The sequence below is a fragment of the Condylura cristata genome, unplaced genomic scaffold (assembly GCF_000260355.1).
Source record: "Condylura cristata isolate star-nosed mole 26May11 unplaced genomic scaffold, ConCri1.0 scaffold00006, whole genome shotgun sequence".
Classification (NCBI taxonomy): Eukaryota; Metazoa; Chordata; class Mammalia; order Eulipotyphla; family Talpidae; genus Condylura; species Condylura cristata.
This window is the reverse complement of record NW_004567107.1, coordinates 8,288,911-8,308,346: the sequence shown is the minus strand read 5'-3', so window position 1 is coordinate 8,308,346 and position 19,436 is coordinate 8,288,911. Positions and strand designations below refer to the sequence as shown.

Sequence of the window (19,436 nt, the reverse complement as noted above, 5' to 3'; positions counted from 1 at the left end):
AGCTGTGGACTCTGGCACTCTGGGGCGACGAGTTACAGATGCCCTGTCAGAGAGGAAAGGCAAGAGCCAGCGGGAGTGTCTTACGCCACGTGATGCTGACCTCAGAAGTTACAGGCCCCTGAGCGACAGGACGCTTGCGCAGCCCAAGGCGCACCGCACATGCGCCCTCCGCGTCCCGTGGCCACAGCTGGACTAGTGTGAAGGCGTCTTGGAGATAGGGGTGTCGACACCAGTCTCTAGCTTCATAAATAATCTGATTCACGTTGTCTTTCTTGCTGAGTTATACATTTGAGTTTTACCAAAACAGAACCGTCTAAACATTCATTTTCAGCAGAAGTTCAAAGTACTTTCAATAATTGTTTTGCTCGGTTGCTATCCTAGTTACTTATTTCCTACAGAATTCCAGACACGGAAGGAAGAAACCTAACCACTATCCGTGAGTTGCTCCTTGTGGGACTCGCTGAGAGAACAGCAGCCTTCCCACATGAAAAGGACTCTCTCACAGGCTCCTGGAAGTGGTATCAATTGGTTTAAATTTTTCGGAGAGGATGATTTTACTTATGGAATAGAGAAAAGAACAAACAAAGCTCTGACAATCCTTGAAGCTGACCATGGATCTGTGGCATGAGGGGAAGAGGTGGGGAGAGTTGAGAACACACTGGGGGAAGAGAAAGCGGGAGGGGGTCAGAGAGCATAAGGGACTATGGATGGTGGGTGCCGTGGTGGTAGAGAACTACAGTGACCACATCTGACAGGAGAAATCCTATCCTGTCAAACAATGAACATATGTGTAAGAAAAAGGTACTTTTTTTGAATTGATAATACATTTTTTAAGCTATATCTATTTATGCATACAGAACTGGGGTACAGGCCAGAGATGCAGGGTGAGAGGATTCACCAGAGACAGAGTGAGGAGCAGAACAGGCAGATCAATGAAGTACATTGCTGAGGGGAGCAGCAGGAGAGATGGGAGAGATCAGCTGTACCATGTGGGTCACTCCCTGGCCAAGAATTGAACTCATGCTGCAGGGGCTTCAGACAGCTTCATAGCGTTGTGCTTGCACCACCAATAAAAAAATTTTTAAATTTCAGAAGTTAGAAAAATTCACATAAAGTTCCATCTAGCATCTCCCTTTCTAGAAAAAATACATGCACATGATGCCCATCTAAAATAACAGCCATGTAGCACAGCTTTTGTAATAGTCTGCAAAAAAGGAGGTACATCAGTGACATGAGTGGGGGAATGTTTATAACCTACAGTGCATCTAACAAAATACAAAATAACTTAAAAATAATGAGGACAAGGCTGTCCATGGCAGAGGAGGTCGATGGTATATTGATGAAACAAAAAAACCTCACACCAAATGACCTCATTTTTGTCAAAACAAAATTGTACACATACTGCCTGAAGCTAACAGAATGTGGATGCAGGTTATATTTCCATTTTTAAAAAATAATTGTGTACCACTTAAAAGAGGTACAAGGCAGAAAGCAATATCTTCAAAGATTCAGGGCCAGGGCCAGACTATAGCTAAGATCTGTGAACCATCTTCTCATCCTCAAATTTTGGAGCCATATCAAAAAACCCCACGTCCAGGATAATCTCCCAGGTCGTGGCTTCCCTCGGGGATCAGCTGGGTCACCAAGGCCCTAATGCCAATGTTGGAAGCACCGCCTCGTGGGCCTCAGTCTCGGGGGAAGGCAGAGCGTCTGGACAATCGCACATCTGGGAGGCCGCCCCAGTGAGGGCCACGGAATGAATCCATACAGGGCGTGATAAAGCGTCCCAGCGCCTCTTCCAGACGACCTCCTGCCAGGCCAAGCAGAAGCACCCCGGCAACTGCTCCCCAATGCCTTGCCTTCTCCAGGTCTGGGTAACTCCCTCCTGCCTCCCTGGGTGGACTGGTGCAATCAGCTGTCAGAGCAAGACTTGATGACCCCGGCTGTCTGAGGGAGCGTGGAAGAGCCACGTCCCGGCCATGGTCATTGGCTCTGGTGTTCACGGGGTGAGTACCTGCGCGGGGCCTTCTCACCCCATGGCAGTTTCTGAGCACAGCAAGCAACTTTGCCATGGGGTCCCGCTCATTTCCTCACTACTGAGCCAACCGTGAAGCTGAGTCCCTTCATGGCTTTCCCTAAGCTCTAAGGATAAACACCCCACATTTCCCAAGCTGTAGACTCAAGATCACCTGATCCTATTTGAAGCCCAGTTACAAAGACAAACTAGCAAAGGGGAACCAAGTGCAAGAAGAGAATGAAAGGTGGTTGTTGAATGGGTGGGGTGGGGCAGAAAGGGGCCTGCCTCGGAGCCAGGGAGTCCGATGGCCTGGCCCACCTCTATGCTTGGTGGACAGTGTAGTCTACCCTTCAGGTCCTAATAGCATCGCCTGAAAATGGGAATAATAATGTCAGCTCTCGAGTATTTTTGCGAGGATGAAATTAGAAACATTATGACAGACACTCAGCCCTGGCTAAATGTACAAGACAGCATAGTGGGAAAGGAGAAACAGAAAGCTGGAGGAGGGCCAGTCAGGGAAAGCTTCAAGAGGGCCGGCCCAGTGACTGGGAGCACTGATGTGGGGTTACCTGGGCATGAATTCAAATGGGGACTGCCACGCTTCCGAAGTTTGTGGCAGAGCGTGGAGAGAGCACAGATCATGGTGGCTGACTCACCACATGGAAACACATACACATCAGTTTAGAATCCCAAGTATATAGTATGTTCTCAAGAAATGTAGCTACAAGTTTTTCACTCATCACCAAGCCACACTGAAACCAGGTCAGGAGAGCACATTTTTGTATTTGCAAAAGTCTAATTTCTCTCTCGAGTGGCACTGTGGGGATGGCCATTAATTTCAGGTATGAAAACTGATTTGTTGATTTCATATGTAAAGGTTGATAAGGAAATTCGTTTCCAAAGAGGCAGCCGGATATGGGCAGACAGGGAAGAGCACTGGAGGTATCCAGATGTCAGAGAGGGCCAGCCAGGCCCTGCCCACTGAGTTATGCAGAGAGCGCCACCTCTTGGCCCTATGCCCTCATCTGTGAAGGGAGGGTGCTGGCGACTGCAGAAGTGGTAGCCTGGGAAGGTGCTATGCAGGTGAAAATGTTTAACAAATAGTGGTTGGTTTTTGTTTTTTTTTTAAGATTTATTTATTTATGCATACAGAAATGGGGTACAGGCCAGAAGTGCAGGGACAGTGTGAGGCTTTACCAGAGACAGAGCGGGAAGCAGAACAGGTAATGGACAAAGCACACTGCTGAGGGGAGCAGTGGGCGGATCGAGAGAGGTCTGCTGTGCCATGTGGGGCACAACACCTCTGGGGCAGGGATCGAACTCAAACTGAAGAGACTGTGGCTCCCTTGCTCGCTTGCAGTGCTGCACCCTAACCTGTTGCTCCACCAGGGAAGGCCTCACACAGTGGTTCTTAACTGCGCTCTTCTCCCAACCACTTAATTGTAAAGTTTAAGATTTTGTGGGACAATCAAGTTCCAATACTCTTGTGGACTGTTTAACTCTGATCTCTAGCCAAAAGGCTATGATTTATGGCTGGGCCAATCACTATGATTACTCTGTGATGAGAAGCCAGACTCACAGGCTTTGTTTAGTTCTGGGGACCACATGTAAGGACAGTGGCAACATGGAACAGATTCACAATAGAAACCTTGATGCAGCAATGATATCCTTCTAGAAAAGCCTGGAGACTGCAGAACAAGGCTGAGACCTTAGAGGGATTATTGCCAGCATTTATATGTTTTCCAAGGACCAAATGTTCTCAATTAATACTTACAACTTTATAAATAATGTGCTCTTAATCAAGAAAGCATACATCTATGCATTTTTAAATTCTTTTAAAGAAGTTTATTTATGCATACAGAACAGAGGTGCTGGAGAAAAGGGTGGGGGTGGAGGAGGGCCCAGGACAGGCAGGCAGACTGAAATACACTGCCAAGGGGAGCAGCAGGAGACAGGGAGAGGTCTGCACGCCATGTGGGTAGCAACCTGGCCACGGATCAAACTCCTGCTGCAGTGGCTGCGGACAGCTTCATAGTGCTGTGCTTTGACCTTGTGCCACCAGGGAGGACCCATATGTTTGTAAATTTTAGCGTCAGCTTCTCAAGTTTCACAAAAACTTGGGGCAGGAATCGAACTCAAACTGAAGAGACTGGCCTGAGATTTGGATTGCTAATGCATTTTATCCATAAATCAATCACAGAGGGGGAAAAATAACCCCACAATTTACAGAGGAGAAAATCCAGTCACATAGAAGGTAAGCAACTTCCTCACATTTATTTGGCTGATAAATGAAAATGCCAGGATTCCAGCCTCATGTCTGGATTTTTAACCACTGCACAGTGCTACCTGGGTTACTGTTTGGATGTCATAAGGACCTTTATACTGAATAGTAGCTGCACTCAGTGGGATTCTAGAAAGAGAAATAAACTCACTCCAGATGAGAGGCAATCACACTTTAGTTTCCTGACCATGAAAGCATTCATGAAGAAAAGAATGTTCACTTCCTTATGATCCTATAAAAGGGGATTGAACACTGAAAGATTTGGATCTTATTTTTTGCTCACATACCCCTTAGTTAAAACCTACGCACTTTGGGGGCCCTCCCTGGTGGCACAATGGGTTAGGGTGCAGCTCTGCAAGCTTACCACAGCCACTTCAGTGTAAGTTCAATCCCCAGTCAGGGAGCTGATCCACATGGCGTGGCAGACCTCTCCTGACCTGCCGCTGCTCCCCTCAGCAGTGTGCTTCGTCGATCTGCCTGTTCTGCTCCCCACTCTGTCTCTGGTGAATCCTCTCACTGCACCTGCGCCTCTGGCCTGTACCCCAGTTCTGTATGCATAAATAAATGAACATTAAAAAAAAAGAGTCAGAAACCAATGTATTCCATAGCTTTCTTTTCATTGCCAGAGACACAGCACATGTTCACTTATATAAGTAGATGAGAGCTAAAGAACTTTGATGATGTCACTTGTGACTTGCTATCCAAGTAAGATGAAAGAAACTAGTTTCACATATTATAAAAATGATTTTTAATGATGTGCTAACAACTAGGTTAGTCACCTTCTATTTTTTTAGATCAGAGACTGGGAAACTCACTAATCTGGAAATGGATTTGTTAGATTTGTTATCTGGTCATTAAAGTCATTAATTTTTGAAATATTTTTAATTGTTCCTTTTTTTTTGCTCTTTTGAGGTTTCCATGCTGAGGATTCTACATCTAGTAAAATTTGGGATGGATGAAAGTATGCTTTTCATTCATTAAGTGGGAGGCAAAATAATACATTAAAAAACAGCTTGAAAACAAATGACACAAAAAAGAAAAAAGTTGAGATTCAACAGGGTAGTTCTATGAAAACAATGTCTGAACAACTTGAGAAGTCTTTGGCAACCACCAAGGGCATGCCCTCCTCAAAATGGGACTCGCTGGGCCAAATGACCTCCAAAATCCTTTAGCAGGCAGAATTCTTGGTTACAAAACTCATCAGTTGGTCTTATTACCCTAAATGAGATGTCATGGTTTTAATTTGCAGAGGGTGGCATCATAGTCTTTTTTTTTTTAAGATTTATTTATTTATTCATACAGAACTGGGGTACAGGCCAGAGATGCGGAGGATGATAGGATTCACCAGAGATAGAATGGGGAGCAGAACACACAGATCGACGAAGTACACTGCTGAGGGGAGCAGCGGGCGGGTCAGGAGAGGTCTGCCTCACCATGTGGTCACCTCCGGGGCAGGGGGTATCGAACTCATGAGGAGTGGCTTTAGCTTCTTAGTGCAGTGCTTTAACCTACTGCACCACCAGGGAGGGCCCAATGGCATAGTCTTTTAAGTCAGATAAACTCAACTTTAAGTTTGAATCTGCCTTTATGAACTTAAATTTTCCATGCCTCGGTTTTCTAACTTACAAAATTAGAATTAAAATCATAGAATTGCCTCATAGAGTTATTCTAAGAATTAAATGGGTTAATACAGCAAAGGCCCTGGTTCAAGGTTCAGGTAAATATTCTGTAAATGTTAGCTATGGTGACGGTGACTATCACTGATCACAATTAAATCATTATCTCTAATTGAGCCCTTGATTCCTTTATCAGAATCATGTGTAGTTGACATTGCATGACCAATGCATGGTATCTAAACAGCCTATGCCAGCATTCAAAACTATAAATAATCTGTTTTGTTCTCATGGCAACAGATGGCTAACAACAACTGGACCAGTGTATCTCATTTTGTCCTCATGGGCATGTCCACTCGCCCAGAAGAGCAGATTCCACTTTTCATTCTTTTTCTATTCATGTACACAATCAACATTTCCGGCAACTTTGCCATCATCACACTGATTATCTCTTCTCCCCGCCTCCACACCCCCATGTACATCTTCCTCAGTAACTTGGCCTTGGTTGATATTTGCTTCACTTCAACCACGGTCCCCAAGATGCTGCAGAACATCTTTTCCTCTACGAAGGCTATTTCCTACATGGGCTGTTTAGTCCAGACTTATTTCTTCATTTGCTTTGCAGCCATGGAAAACTTCCTCCTGGCTGTGATGGCCTATGACAGATACATAGCCATCTGCCACCCTTTCCGCTACCCTGTGATCCTGACCAGGATACTGTGCTCGCAGCTGGTGGTCGTGTGCCATCTCCTCTCCCATCTTCATGCCCTGCTGCACACCTATCTCATGGGCCGACTTGTCTTCTGTGCAGACAACAGGATCCCCCACTTCTTCTGTGATCTCTACCCTCTGATGAAGATCTCTTGCTCCAGCACCCACCTCAACACCCTAATGATTCACGTAGAAGGTGTGATTATCATCAATGGAGCTCTGGCCTTTATTATCATCTCCTATGCCTGCATCATCTCAGTGATCCTCCGGAGCCCCTCAGCCAAGGGCAAGTGGAAAGCCTTTTCAACCTGCGGCTCTCACCTCACCGTGGTGGCCATATTCTACGGCACCCTCACCTGGGTCTACTTCCGGCCTCTTTCCAGCTACTCAGTGACCAAGGGTCGTATCCTAACAGTCATGTACACAGTGGTAACCCCCATGCTGAACCCCTTTATTTACAGCCTGAGGAATGGGGACATCAAGGAAGCTTTCAAGAAGTGGATCAGCCGAATACAGACTTATTTCTTCAAATAAAGCCCCAAAACACAGTTTCAGATTTTGTTTAAGAATCTGGGAATGTGGCTTTGTCCCTCACACATTTGCTTCTTTAGAACTTTAGAAATATCTAAATTAGGTAAATGTCATGGATTTTCTCAATAGATATGATACTAAGCAAAAATAAAATAAAATCAGTGATAAGCCTCACTTTTTTTTATTTTATTGAGGAAAAATTTGTTTACAGTACTGTACATGATTTAAGGGTACAGGTTCACAACTATTAGATGTGTTGCACCCCACCAGAGCTTCTAGGATCCTCTACCACTTAACATGGAACCTCTTCTAAGAATCCCCCTACTCCCACGGCAAGAATTTTCTAAGGGGAAGAAATAGTTAAGAGAGTACATTTTTGAAAAATAATTATGCAATTCCATCAAAATTTATTGCATTTAGATGATACTCTTACTCTTCCAGGAGTTTATCTCAGAATGACTACATATACCATGAATACATTACAAATGTGTAACTATATGCATATATTTTGTATTTAATGCACTCGTTCATGATAATGAAATTTTCAAAATAAGTTTCATGCACTGCACACTAATGCGATTCTAGCTCACCGTGTTTAGCTGTTAGAGAGATAGTGCCTGTCCCCAGCTCTTTCCCATCCCTGCCATAGCTTTAGCCAGGCGGAATATTCACCCCCATCCCACTGGGTCTGGGCTTGCCCTAGCCAGCAGTTTATGAATAGGCATAACAAATGCTGCTTCCGATAAAAAGTTCTGAATGGACTGGAGCTGCCTCAGACTGTTTGCCTCAGACTCTCTCAAGCACTAGCCTTTACCGTAAGAAAGTTCATCTTGTAGAGCTATGGCCACTTAGCTTGAGTCTCAGAATGAAAAAGTAAACAGAATGGAACTTGGCCCAGAGTCTGAAGTATAGAGTTGCCTTTTACAACTTGCAGGCTTTTGACTGAAAAATAAATGTCTGTTGTTTTAAGTCGCTGAAGTTAAGTTACCTCTTAGAGTAAATTCCAATCAGTATAATATATGTGTACTATGGAGCTGTGCAGTCAATAAAAAAAGAGGTAGATTGAGTCCTGACCTTACCCTCACTCACACAACAGCTTTCAGATACATGTAAAGCTCTACCCAGCAGCTCCATCCTTTTCTCCCACTATTTCTTCATCTGCATATTATTGGTAATGAGTAATAATTATAAAAATAGACTCCATATATTCTACTTATTCTGAGCTTATCACTATTTTGATAATAGTGATAATAGTGATATTTTGATATATCACCTACCTTTTACTCATTGCTGAACATACAATGAAGAAGAGTCTCATCAATAAAAGGGGGTGAGAAAACTGAACAGACACATGTAAAAGAATGAAACTAGATCACCATCTCATGCCACTAAAATCAACCCCAAATGGACTAAAAACTTTAATATAATACCTGAAACTATAAAATATATAGAATAAAACATAGGCAAAAGCTCTCTGAGGTAAGTCTCAGTGATGTTCTGTGGGTCTGTCTCCAACAGCAGGAGAAAGAAAAGAGAATATAAAGACCTGGCACTACCTCGGACAGAAAGCCCATGCATTGTGAAAGAAACCCTCACTAAGATGCAAAGGCGGCCGGCCGCCTGCTGAGAGCGAGGACACCTGTAAACCACATATCAGGTAAGAGGTCGACATTCAGATACATAAGCAACTTGTACAACTCAACCAAAGAACACTGCCTGACTTTAAAAATGGACAGGTATCTTCTCATAGTCCATGTGGATTCTGCATCCATCTCCCCTTTACTTCATATATTTCCTGACTTCTATTTCCCTGTCATCCTACCTCCTTATGTTTTTGCTATCAAATTAAAATAAGTCAAAGACAAAGAGAGAATGAAGGTAACAAGAAAAAGTGTCATTACTGACCAGGGAAACCCCATAATGTTATCAATGGATTTCTCCACAGAAATGCTACTGGGTGGTTACCAGGGGAGGGGGTGGTGGTATGGGTGATAACAGGTCAAAGATAAGCAAAAGACCACTCTTTTCTAGGGTTGCTATCCACCAGACTTTCTGCTTTCTTCTTACTAATGGCCATTTCTCAGTTTCCTTTGCAAACTCCTTTCCAGAACTGTAATGTCGAGTGCACACCCATCTCAGGTTTCCATCCATATAACTCTTATATGTGTTTTTTCCTAGGTAATATCCACCCCAAAGTTTCAAATATCATTTACATCTGGTGACATTTCGAGCTCAAGATACAATTTCCCCATGAATCTCAAAATTATGTATTCAATTGCCTATGAAACATCTACAATAGGATGGATATCAAAATTTAACATGACCAGAAACAGTGTTATTGATTGTGTCCCTCCCAAACCAAATACACAAAACCTTCACTTCCACAAAACCTTCCACACATAAAAAAGTGGCAAGGTCATTCTACCCTCTTCACGTTCCATCCTGACTCTCCTTTTGTTCTTATTTACTATATCAATATGATAGTGTACCTAAATAGCTCTGCTTCACCCATGTCCCAAATCTGACCACATTCTCCTGGCACGAGAGACACCAGGCAGAGCCTGTGCCAGCACCCATTATCGTAAGTGACCTACACTGTCTTTCCTGGAGTGGGGCAAAGTTCAGATGGAATAAGCCAGCCACAGTAAGTACTGAAGTGAGGTGAGAGGTTGCTGAAATGATGAGGGACCATAAGTTCACTGCAATTTTAACAGAAGCTGAAGCTTCTCTCCAGTTTACCAAAAACTCACTCTTCTATTTAATGACATTGTAACTCAGGCTGCTTCTCTCTGAAAACATGTTATACCATCAAAACCCTGAAGAACACACTGACTTGTAATTATCTGGCCCTATTTGATCCATGCCCCATATTAAATATGAAAAAATATGAAATTTAGATGTGATTTTAAAATATCATTTCAGATAGTTTTACAATGAGTATTTTGAAACTAAATGCAGGGATTGCTAGGGACCAGAATATCTGGTGAACTCAGTCTTCCCAAACCCTAACAAAAAGGTACTAACCAAGAAGGTCATTCCATAAAAATGTGAACCATACCTGTTGTTAGGAAGGGACCGTTTCTGTCTGAGACATTTTCAAGCTAACACCTGGGGCTCAGGAAATGTGTTGCCATTTCCTGTTTGCCTGGGAACCAGGCTGGAAGTTTCTTGAGATGCAGCATTTCCTGAAAAGCCTTCGCAGAGCCCCCTTAACCTCCTGGTTCCTCAGGCTGTAGATCAGAGGGTTCAGCATAGGCGTGACCACTGTGTAAAAGATGGCCACCTGGCGATCCTGGTCCAAGTTATAGCTGGAAGATGGCCGCAGGTACATGCGGATCACAGAGCCATACAGGAGCAGCACAACCAGGATATGGGAGCTGCAAGTGGACAGGGCTTTGCGCAGGGCAGTGAGTGAGTGCATGCGGATAATGGCAGCACCAATGCGGGCATAAGACCCTAAAATGAAGAAGAAGGGGCTGACCACCACTGCTACGCCCTCAGTGAATATTAGCATCTCATTGACCACTGGCCGGGTGCAAGAGAGTTTCAGCAAGGGTGTGATGTCACAGAAGAAGTGGGTGATCTGGTTGCCACAGAAGGTTAAGCGGGTGACCAGTACACTATACAGGAGGCTATTGAGGCTGACAACTGCCCATGACATCAAGGTTATACGCAGGCATAAATGACGGCTGACAATGGCAGAGTATCTTAGGGGGTCACAGATGGCAACATAGCGGTCATAGGCCATGGCAGCCAACAAGTGGCCTTCCATGCTGCCCACAGCCATGAAGAAGAATAGCTGGGTCATGCAGCAGTTAAACGAGATGGTTCTAGTCATGGACAGTGTGTGCGCCAGCATCTGGGGAACAGTGATGGTTGTCAGAAATATGTCAATGCAGGAAAGCTGACTGAGCAGGAAATACATGGGGGTCTGGAGCTTGGGGTCTGATAGGGCAACAGCCACTAGAAGAGCATTGCCCATAACGGCCACCAGGTACATGGCCAGGACAACCCCAAAAATAACTGGTTGCATCTCTGGCAAGTTGGATAGACCCAGTAAGACAAAGTCTGTCACTGCTGTCCTGCTTCTATTAGCCATCAGATATGATCCACATCACCTGTGGGAAAAAAGTGTCAGGCTCAAACAGTACTAAAATTCACTCTAGGATAGCTTATAGGGAACATCTTTTCTTGCTTGGGTGCTTCTAATTTCCAAAGTTTTTTCTTGTATTCCATTCCCTTGATTATGATCTTTCTATCTATCCCCTCACCACTCACTCCACAGCCTCTTGCAGGTTCATTTATTGACCACTTACAAGCTCTCAATTTGACAGATACTAAACACAGTTGCATAAGCTTTACATGGCCCTCCTCCCCCCTGCTTTTATGAAATGCACTGTATAACAAGGAAGAACTCACTAAACGCTATTTTTTTGATCCTTGCTATGAGCTAGGAAATAAATTATCAAGCAAATGTCAATGCTTACAACAATCCCATCTGGCAGACACTACTTTTAAATCATATTACAGGTGAGAAAACGATGGCAAAGAGACTACTGATGGTTTTACAGAATCTGAGTAACAAAACATAAATTAACCTGTAAAATGTGTTTGGGCTTAAGCACCACACACCACTGGTTGTTAGGGCTGGAAAGGGAAGGAACAGATGTCAAGGTTCCAGTCAGATGACTGAGTCTCTACATCTATGATACAGTATTGAGTGAGAGCTGGTCCTAGCTTTGTCCAGAAGCTTTGCTGTATTCTTTCCATAGGGTTACTTCTGTTCCATTAAGTCTATCAAACTCACCTGGGATTAAAGTAGAATTTATTAACAGAATCAGAAATTTTTATTAGTTTATTTTTAAGTGCAGTAACTATTAATGACTGAGTTTCAATGAAAAATGTATTCTGATGAATCATATCACCTGCCGGTGGATGAGATCTCCATGTCATTTCAGATCAGCTCTTCCCCACAGGAAGTTCCACACAGTATGCCAAGGAGATATTTGAGGCTGCTACATGAGTACTGACATTTTGCTGAAATACTCTATCTGTTCACGAACATGTAACTTTTCATCTGGAATGTAGAAAATATAACCAAAAATAGAAGTCTCTGACCCTGTTTGCCCACCTCCAGTTCAGTTCAAAGCTCCTTGTTCTCAACTTCTCTGTATCTAACATCAAACACCCACGTTAGAAGTCATGTAGAGCTGTGTTCCCTGCTTCACCACATTCTCACAAAATCAGGAGTTGCCTTTTTGTTATTTTCCTGAGAAGTGTTTTATGGGCAACTCATCCCAATAACAGAGCCTCATTCGTGTATTCACGCTGGGACTCTACTCACCCCAGGAGACTCCAATTATGTTCAGATGAAATGCTAATTAATTGGGCTGAGCCCTTTTACCTACATTTTTCAAAGGGATGGCAGCCCCTGAGTCTGTTTTTTTTATTTCTTCTTTATGTGTAGACCTCACTGAGACAAAAATCATAAAGCTTCTAGAAAAAACTCTTTCTAAAGAAAGTCTGCCCTTTGGGGGACTCCATAACCTTCATAATGTCAACAGCTGGATAAGGAGAAAGCCCCAGAGGAAACTGACCTCCAATGTCATCCTCCTAAGAAGCTATCCTTCCAAACCTAACCTTTCTGTAATTCTTGGATGTTTGTTTTAAATCTAGGCATCTTAACAAACTAGTTACAAGACATAACTAGGCAAAAATGCAACCTTTCTTAAACACTGTTGTGTTTACATTATCTTCGCCAATGACATTTTCATTTCTAGTTCTCACCAACCATATCCTTCTGCTAGAATCTACCTGTCCATTCGCTAGTCTATTTTAGACTATCAAATTCATAATACTTGATTTTAACAATTATTTGAGCAATGAAAGGTGCATCAAGAAGTGGGGACAATATTGAAAAATAATGAGATTATTTGCAACTTAGAGAGTCTCAGTCTCATCATAAAATATAATAATAATAATGGCATGGCATATTGATATCAACTAAATATTGTGGAAATGATCACAAATGGGGCACAGACCAGTATTTTCCACTGTCTACCAACACAGAAGAGCTTACTGCTAAATAACCAAATATGATATGTGCAGCAACTGATCACAACCTTCTTTGGGTCACGATTTCTTTAACTATAGAAACCTTTACAATATTTACTAAATAATTGGAAATTTCAACACTGACTAGATTTTTTATGTTATCAAAAGACTGAATTTCAAGTATGATGATGGCATTGTGCTTGTAAAAAGGATTTATCCTATAGAAACTGATATTTAAATATGCATAGGTAAAATAATATGCTCTCCTCAGCAGTGTATTTCAGTATATCTGCCTTTTCTGCTCCTCACTCTTGTCTCTGGTGAATCCTCTCACCCACCATGCCTCTGTCCTGTACCCCAGGCCATAAAATAAATAAATCTTAAAAGAAAAGGAGGAAAATTTTCCATTTGTGACAATGTGCATAGAACTAAAAAATAAATCAGTGGCATAAATCAGAAGAAGGAATGCAAATACTAGATGCTTTCATTCATGTGAAAAATATAGACAGCTAATACCAAACCAAAGCAGACCCTTGAAATCTCACCACAGAACTAGAGGGGGAAGGCTGAGGGAAGGTGAAAAGTAAAGTGGGATAGGGGCCCAATGGACCAAGGTGGAGGACTGTGGGTACTTTGGTGATGGAAGTAGTGTGGTAATGTACATTTGAGGAAATGCAAAATATATATCTCTAATAAATACACAGTGCTGTAAACAACATTACCTCAATAAAAAATAATTTTATTTAATTTTTTCTTCATTTTTAAAATAGAGGAGACAGACAAATACCAGACGGTTTCATTTACATGTGGAATATAGAGAAACAGAGGGTCAATTTTTTTTTAAAGATTTATTTATTCATACAGAACTGGGGTACAGGCCAGAGATGCAGAGGGTGAGAGGCTTCACCAGAGACAGCGTGGGGAGCAGAACAGGCAGATCCACGAAGTATACTGCTGAGGGGAGCAGCGGGCAGGTCAGGAGAGGTCTGCCACGCCATGTGGTCATCTGGGGGGCAGGTGGGGATCGAACTCATGCTGAAGTGGCTTAAGCTTCTTAGTGCTGTGCTTTAACCCGCTGCGCCACCAGGGAGGGCCAGAGGGTCAATTTTAACTAAACTAATAAAGTCTGATGCTACCAGAGGAGGAGGGAAAGGTGGAGAACAGGGTAGGAAGGGAGCATAATGGACTACCCTGGAGGACAATGGGAGTGGGTGTGGTGTAACATAAACCTGAAGAGTGAAAGCCTATATTTCTAAATTATATACAGTGTTCTAAACCAAAGTCACCTTAACTTTTATTAATAATAATAATAATAATAAGGTCATATAATGCAAATCCTGGCTGTCCAGACCTATGCACTTGAGGAAAGAAGCTTCCCTAAATTGCTTTCCCTACCCCTAGGTGTGTTGACATTGTTCATTCATTCCTACTTTTCTTTATTGCCTTATTAAGATCTACCTTGAGCTTCTAATGGAAATTTGATTTGGAATGGACTGGATCAAGGATCCTTGGATCCTTGGATTTAGACCAGCAAGAGTTGGAGGGCCACAGGTAGAAGGCTTGTAACTGCCTGCTTCCCTCAGCCTCAAGACTACCACACTAGATGCATCATAATCTTCATAGCATGCTACAGTCTTTACCTTGGCCCCCCAAATCATCTTGCTTTCTTATTTCCTTGGCATAGAATATCACTATAAGTGACCACAATAGACTGTCCAAGGCAGAACAGTAACACTGATGATAATTTATATCTACTTTATGGGCCTTCTGGATCAATTCTACCTCTACGCCGTCCCTAAAGTAATGACCTCCCTATTCTTGGCTTAATCAGTCCAATATTGTGGGACTAATATATGCTTATAGAATTCTGAAATTATACATATGATACAGGATCAATTTCATTGGGAACTAACAACAATTATTTTTAGTCCCTCAACTTTGCTTATTTCTTCTTATTTCATTATTTTTATTTATTTATTTTTCATTTTATTTCCCTCCTCCCCCACCTCACCTACCCATCATCACCACAGTTCCCCACATTCCTCCCCCCTTCATTCCGATCACTCTCTGTACACCTCCCCTGTAGGATCTCCCTGGTTTAGAATTGTCGGGTTTTGTTTTATTTTGTGGTATATCTATGCACAATGGAATACTACTCAGCAATCAAAAAGATAAACTGATACCACTAACAACAACTATTTTTTTTTAATTCCCATTATGTTTTAGTAAATAGCAGATTCCCCATTATAATATACAACTATATCCTTCTTTGGAGAAAATGTCTATCCAAATCCCTTGCCAATTTTTTTAATTGGGTTTTTTTCTCACTCTTGAGTTGTAGGCATACCTTACATATTTTGTATTTAACTCCTTACCATGGTTTGTAAATACTTTCTCCCATTTCATTCCTTTCTTCTTGGGCATTGTTTCCTTTACCAAAATGTTCAGGCATTACTCGGAATTTAGGAGACTCAGAGAGAGACAGGGCCACATAGAGTAGAAACTTTGAGATATGACTCTCTTGGTCCCTTTAGTGCCTTTCATAATTGAAAATAATTGGTTGTTTTGTATTTGTTTTCCCAAATGAACTCCATGTATTTGAGGAAACTACACAAGACAAAAATCACAGAACGTGTCACACAGTTCCATCTGATTGGGAGAGACTTGCAGGATTGGAAAGGAATCACTCAAAATCAAGGATTGGTGTGCTTGTCAAGACCAAGTAAGTCCTAGGCAGCTGTAACTATGGTTGAGAAGGTCATAAACGCAAATGCAGGATACAAGTAAATACACTTGCACAGATACACACTCAGAGTTACAACTCACAAAGCTGGAGAGAAAGGAGATGAGTTTGAAAGTAACAAAATGTTATTTATGTTATCTCTGCTGTATCCATGTCTCTATTTGTATCTTTTCTTCTGTTCTCAAATGATGACTTATGGGGCTGGAGGTGGAGAGAGGAAGGGAATACATTTAAGATGTATGGAAAATATAGATACATTTTCTAATGCTGGAAAATTATGTAAGGTAATAACAGAATTCAATGTCCTAATTCTAGGATTAGTGATATGGAGGAGCATATAAATTCAAGATGACTCGAAAGCTGGGTACAGGCCCACCCTGGTGGCGCAGCAGGTTAAAGCACAGCACTGAGAAGCTAAAGCCACTTCAGCATGAATTCGATTCCAGCTCCAGAGGTGATCCACATGGCAGGGCAGACCTCTCTGACCTGCCCACTGGTCCCCTTAGCAATGTACTTCATCAGTCGGTCTATTCTGCTCCCCACTCCGTCTCTGGTGAAGCCTCTCACTGCCCCTCCACCTTTGGCCTGTATCCCAGTTCTGGATACATAAATAAATAAATCTTTAAAAAAAAAAAAGTTGGGTACAACTATCTGGGCAAGTTTATTTACTAAAATCCTAAACAAACAGATATTTCCTCCAGTCTCTATTCTGTCCCCAGCCATATATATTGCCCCAAACTTTAAGTCAGAAATGATTAGCAACAGAATACAAGAAGACAGAAAAGGGACATCTCTGTGTTTATTTGTGTCTCTGATCTTCCCACCCTCCTGTCTATTCTATTTCTCCAATGGTTCTCTTAGAAATAAAAGGGAAGTGGAAAATATTAGTGAATTAGTGGAGGAAAGCAGTAGTGCAGATAAAGAAAGGTGCTTGGAAAATGCATGCTTCAAATGGTAGGACAGTCTATTAATTTTTACTTTACTTCTCTTTTAGCATAGCAAAACCATGAGATGGAACAATCTAACACGACCTGCTGAATTCATCCTCCTGGGACTTTCCTCGAGAGCTGAGGACCAGAAGCCCCTGTTTGTCTTATTTCTTATCATCTACCTGGTCACTCTGGTAGGAAACCTGCTAATTATCCTGGCCATCTATTCCGATAGTCACCTGCAGACACCCATGTATTTCTTTCTTAGCACCCTGTCCTTTGTTGACATGTGCTATACAACAGTTATTATTCCAAAGATGCTCGTAAACTTCTTATCAGAGGCAAAAACCATCCTCTATAATGAGTGTCTGACACAGATGTATTTCTTCCTGGCCTTTGGGAATGTAGACAGTTACCTCTTAGGAGCCATGGCCATTGACCGCTATGTGGCCATATGTAACCCTTTCCACTACATCACCATAATGAGCCGTAAGTTCTGTGTCCTTCTACTGATAATCTCCTTCCTCGTCCCATTTCTTCACTCACTCCTCCATGTCCAATTGGCGAATCGACTCAAATTCTGCGCCTCCAATATAATCCGTCACTTCTTCTGTGATGTCAACCCAATGCTGAAGTTGTCCTGTTCATCTACATTTGTCAATGAGATCGTAATTAAGACAGAAGGACTGTCTGTCATCATGACCCCTTTCACGTGCATCATAATCTCCTATCTGAGAATCCTCATCGCTGTTCTGAAGATCCCTTCTGCTGCTGGGAAGTACAAGGCCTTCTCTACTTGTGGCTCCCATCTCACCGTGGTCGCCCTGTTTTATGGAAGTATCAGCTATGTCTATTTCCAACCCCTCTCCAGCTATACTGTCAGGGATCGAATAGCAACACTTTTCTACACCATATTGACTCCGATGCTAAACCCATTTATCTATAGTCTAAGGAACAAAGACATGAAACAGGGCTTGGGAAAACTGATTGTTAGGATAAAATCCCAATGATGTGGATTTTATACCAAGTACTAGGAAATTCTGCAGCTTCTCTAATCTGATCACAACTGGTGTTTATGATTAACAAGGAATGGCAATAAAGGCACTTTGTAGATGATGAAAAGATATTAATTAAATACAAAGTTTTCCCTGGCATTTTTCTATATTACCCTAGTAGAAGCCAGAATTAGCTAGTTGGATTAGCTCTATCTCAATTTTTCTGCTAAATTTGATTCATCTGTCTGCCACAGATCTCTGAGGTATGTACATACTTCTGTGAAGCCATTTATCTTAATTTGTGAAATTCTTTATAAATGGGGTGTGTGTGTGTGTGTGTGTGTGTGTGTGTGTGTAAGCACACACGAGAGCAAGAGAGCGAGAAAGCCCACTCATCAACATTAGTTTGGAAAGTTCTCTAGAAGGCATCAGTCTTTTATCAAACAGATTATAATCATAATATTCTCCTTGGCATCTTACCACCCCATGGCTTTCATAGACCTCAATCTCTTAATGTATAGTGTCAACCCAACATTTTACTATTAGTAAATCAGCTACTCATCTGCATGCAATGAAAAATAAATCCTCTGTATTTCAGTATTCATGCCCTGTAGTTTGTTCCCAAATTGCCCGTATTACCTCCCCCTAAATCTGACTTGATTTCTAACATGTCTTCTATTTTTCTGATAAAAATAAGAATATTTATCCTATGATGACTTACTGAATCTATAATACTGGTTCTTAGTGAAGGGCTAACAGCTAGTATCTTTTAAACCCATTACTCACTGACAGCCACATTTTACTTTCTTCCAAGAAACAAAGCATTGGCCAACAAACTTCAGGAAAGGAATCTCTAACCCACAGTCAGAGACTCACACACTGTCTACTGCTGAAGCTGTTGCTGACCTGTTACCTGAGAATATGTTTTCCAGAACAATTCCTTAAAATTATGGGTGCCCAATGGGTGACACATCCATGCCAACTTTGATCAAGTGTCTCTGACAACCTGAGGGATACAGCACCATTTCTATGGTTAGATTCTAAGGGGGAAAAAAAACTACAATAGATTTGCAGTATCTGTTATAGGCATGAGAGCAGGAGCTGTGAGTATACATGCAACATGGGTGATATTTATTCACATACCAATTTTCATTATGTTCAATGTAGCTAGATGCTCAACTTTATAAGTAATCTGTGAATAAATTCAAATAACCTAACACCTTTTCAGACCCTGCATGTTTTTAGGGCTCAACTTGTGAGAGCTCAGAAGTGTGTAATTTATTGATTGTACTTAAAGACAAGACACAATTGATTCACCCAAGGATGTCTGAGTGATGCATAGAAAAGTTGCCACAATAAGCTCTTCATAAAAATTAATAAAGGCTTGTGTATAAATGAAGATGTAAATCTTAAAAGTGGGTTAGTGTAGTGTTTTGTGGTTTCTTTTCTTTTTTTACATACTTGTTAACTTTTTCACAGAATAGGATTTCTGTCACCATAGTTCTCTTCCCACGGAGGCATCCATAATCCTCCACCATACTGATTATCTTCCTTTATGCCTT

At 41.9% G+C, this 19,436-nt stretch overlaps 3 protein-coding genes across 3 annotated transcripts; 2 read left to right on the top strand and 1 right to left on the bottom strand.

The window, feature by feature from the left end:
* The first annotated feature begins 6,211 nt into the window (after positions 1-6,211).
* On the top strand, positions 6,212-7,156 carry LOC101622943 (olfactory receptor 1Q1). Its single transcript, XM_004677367.1, has one exon. The coding sequence runs from the start codon at positions 6,212-6,214 to the stop codon at positions 7,154-7,156; it is 945 nt and encodes a 314-aa protein (XP_004677424.1).
* A 3,112-nt stretch (positions 7,157-10,268) lies between these two features.
* LOC101624318 (olfactory receptor 1361-like) lies at positions 10,269-11,186 on the bottom strand. The gene has a single exon (XM_004677914.1). The coding sequence runs from the start codon at positions 11,184-11,186 to the stop codon at positions 10,269-10,271; it is 918 nt and encodes a 305-aa protein (XP_004677971.1).
* Positions 11,187-16,956: 5,770 nt separating this feature from the next.
* On the top strand, positions 16,957-17,889 carry LOC101622721 (olfactory receptor 1L1). Its single transcript, XM_004677366.1, has one exon. It carries the CDS (start codon positions 16,957-16,959, stop codon positions 17,887-17,889), a length of 933 nt encoding a protein of 310 aa, XP_004677423.1.
* The last annotated feature ends 1,547 nt before the right edge of the window (positions 17,890-19,436 follow it).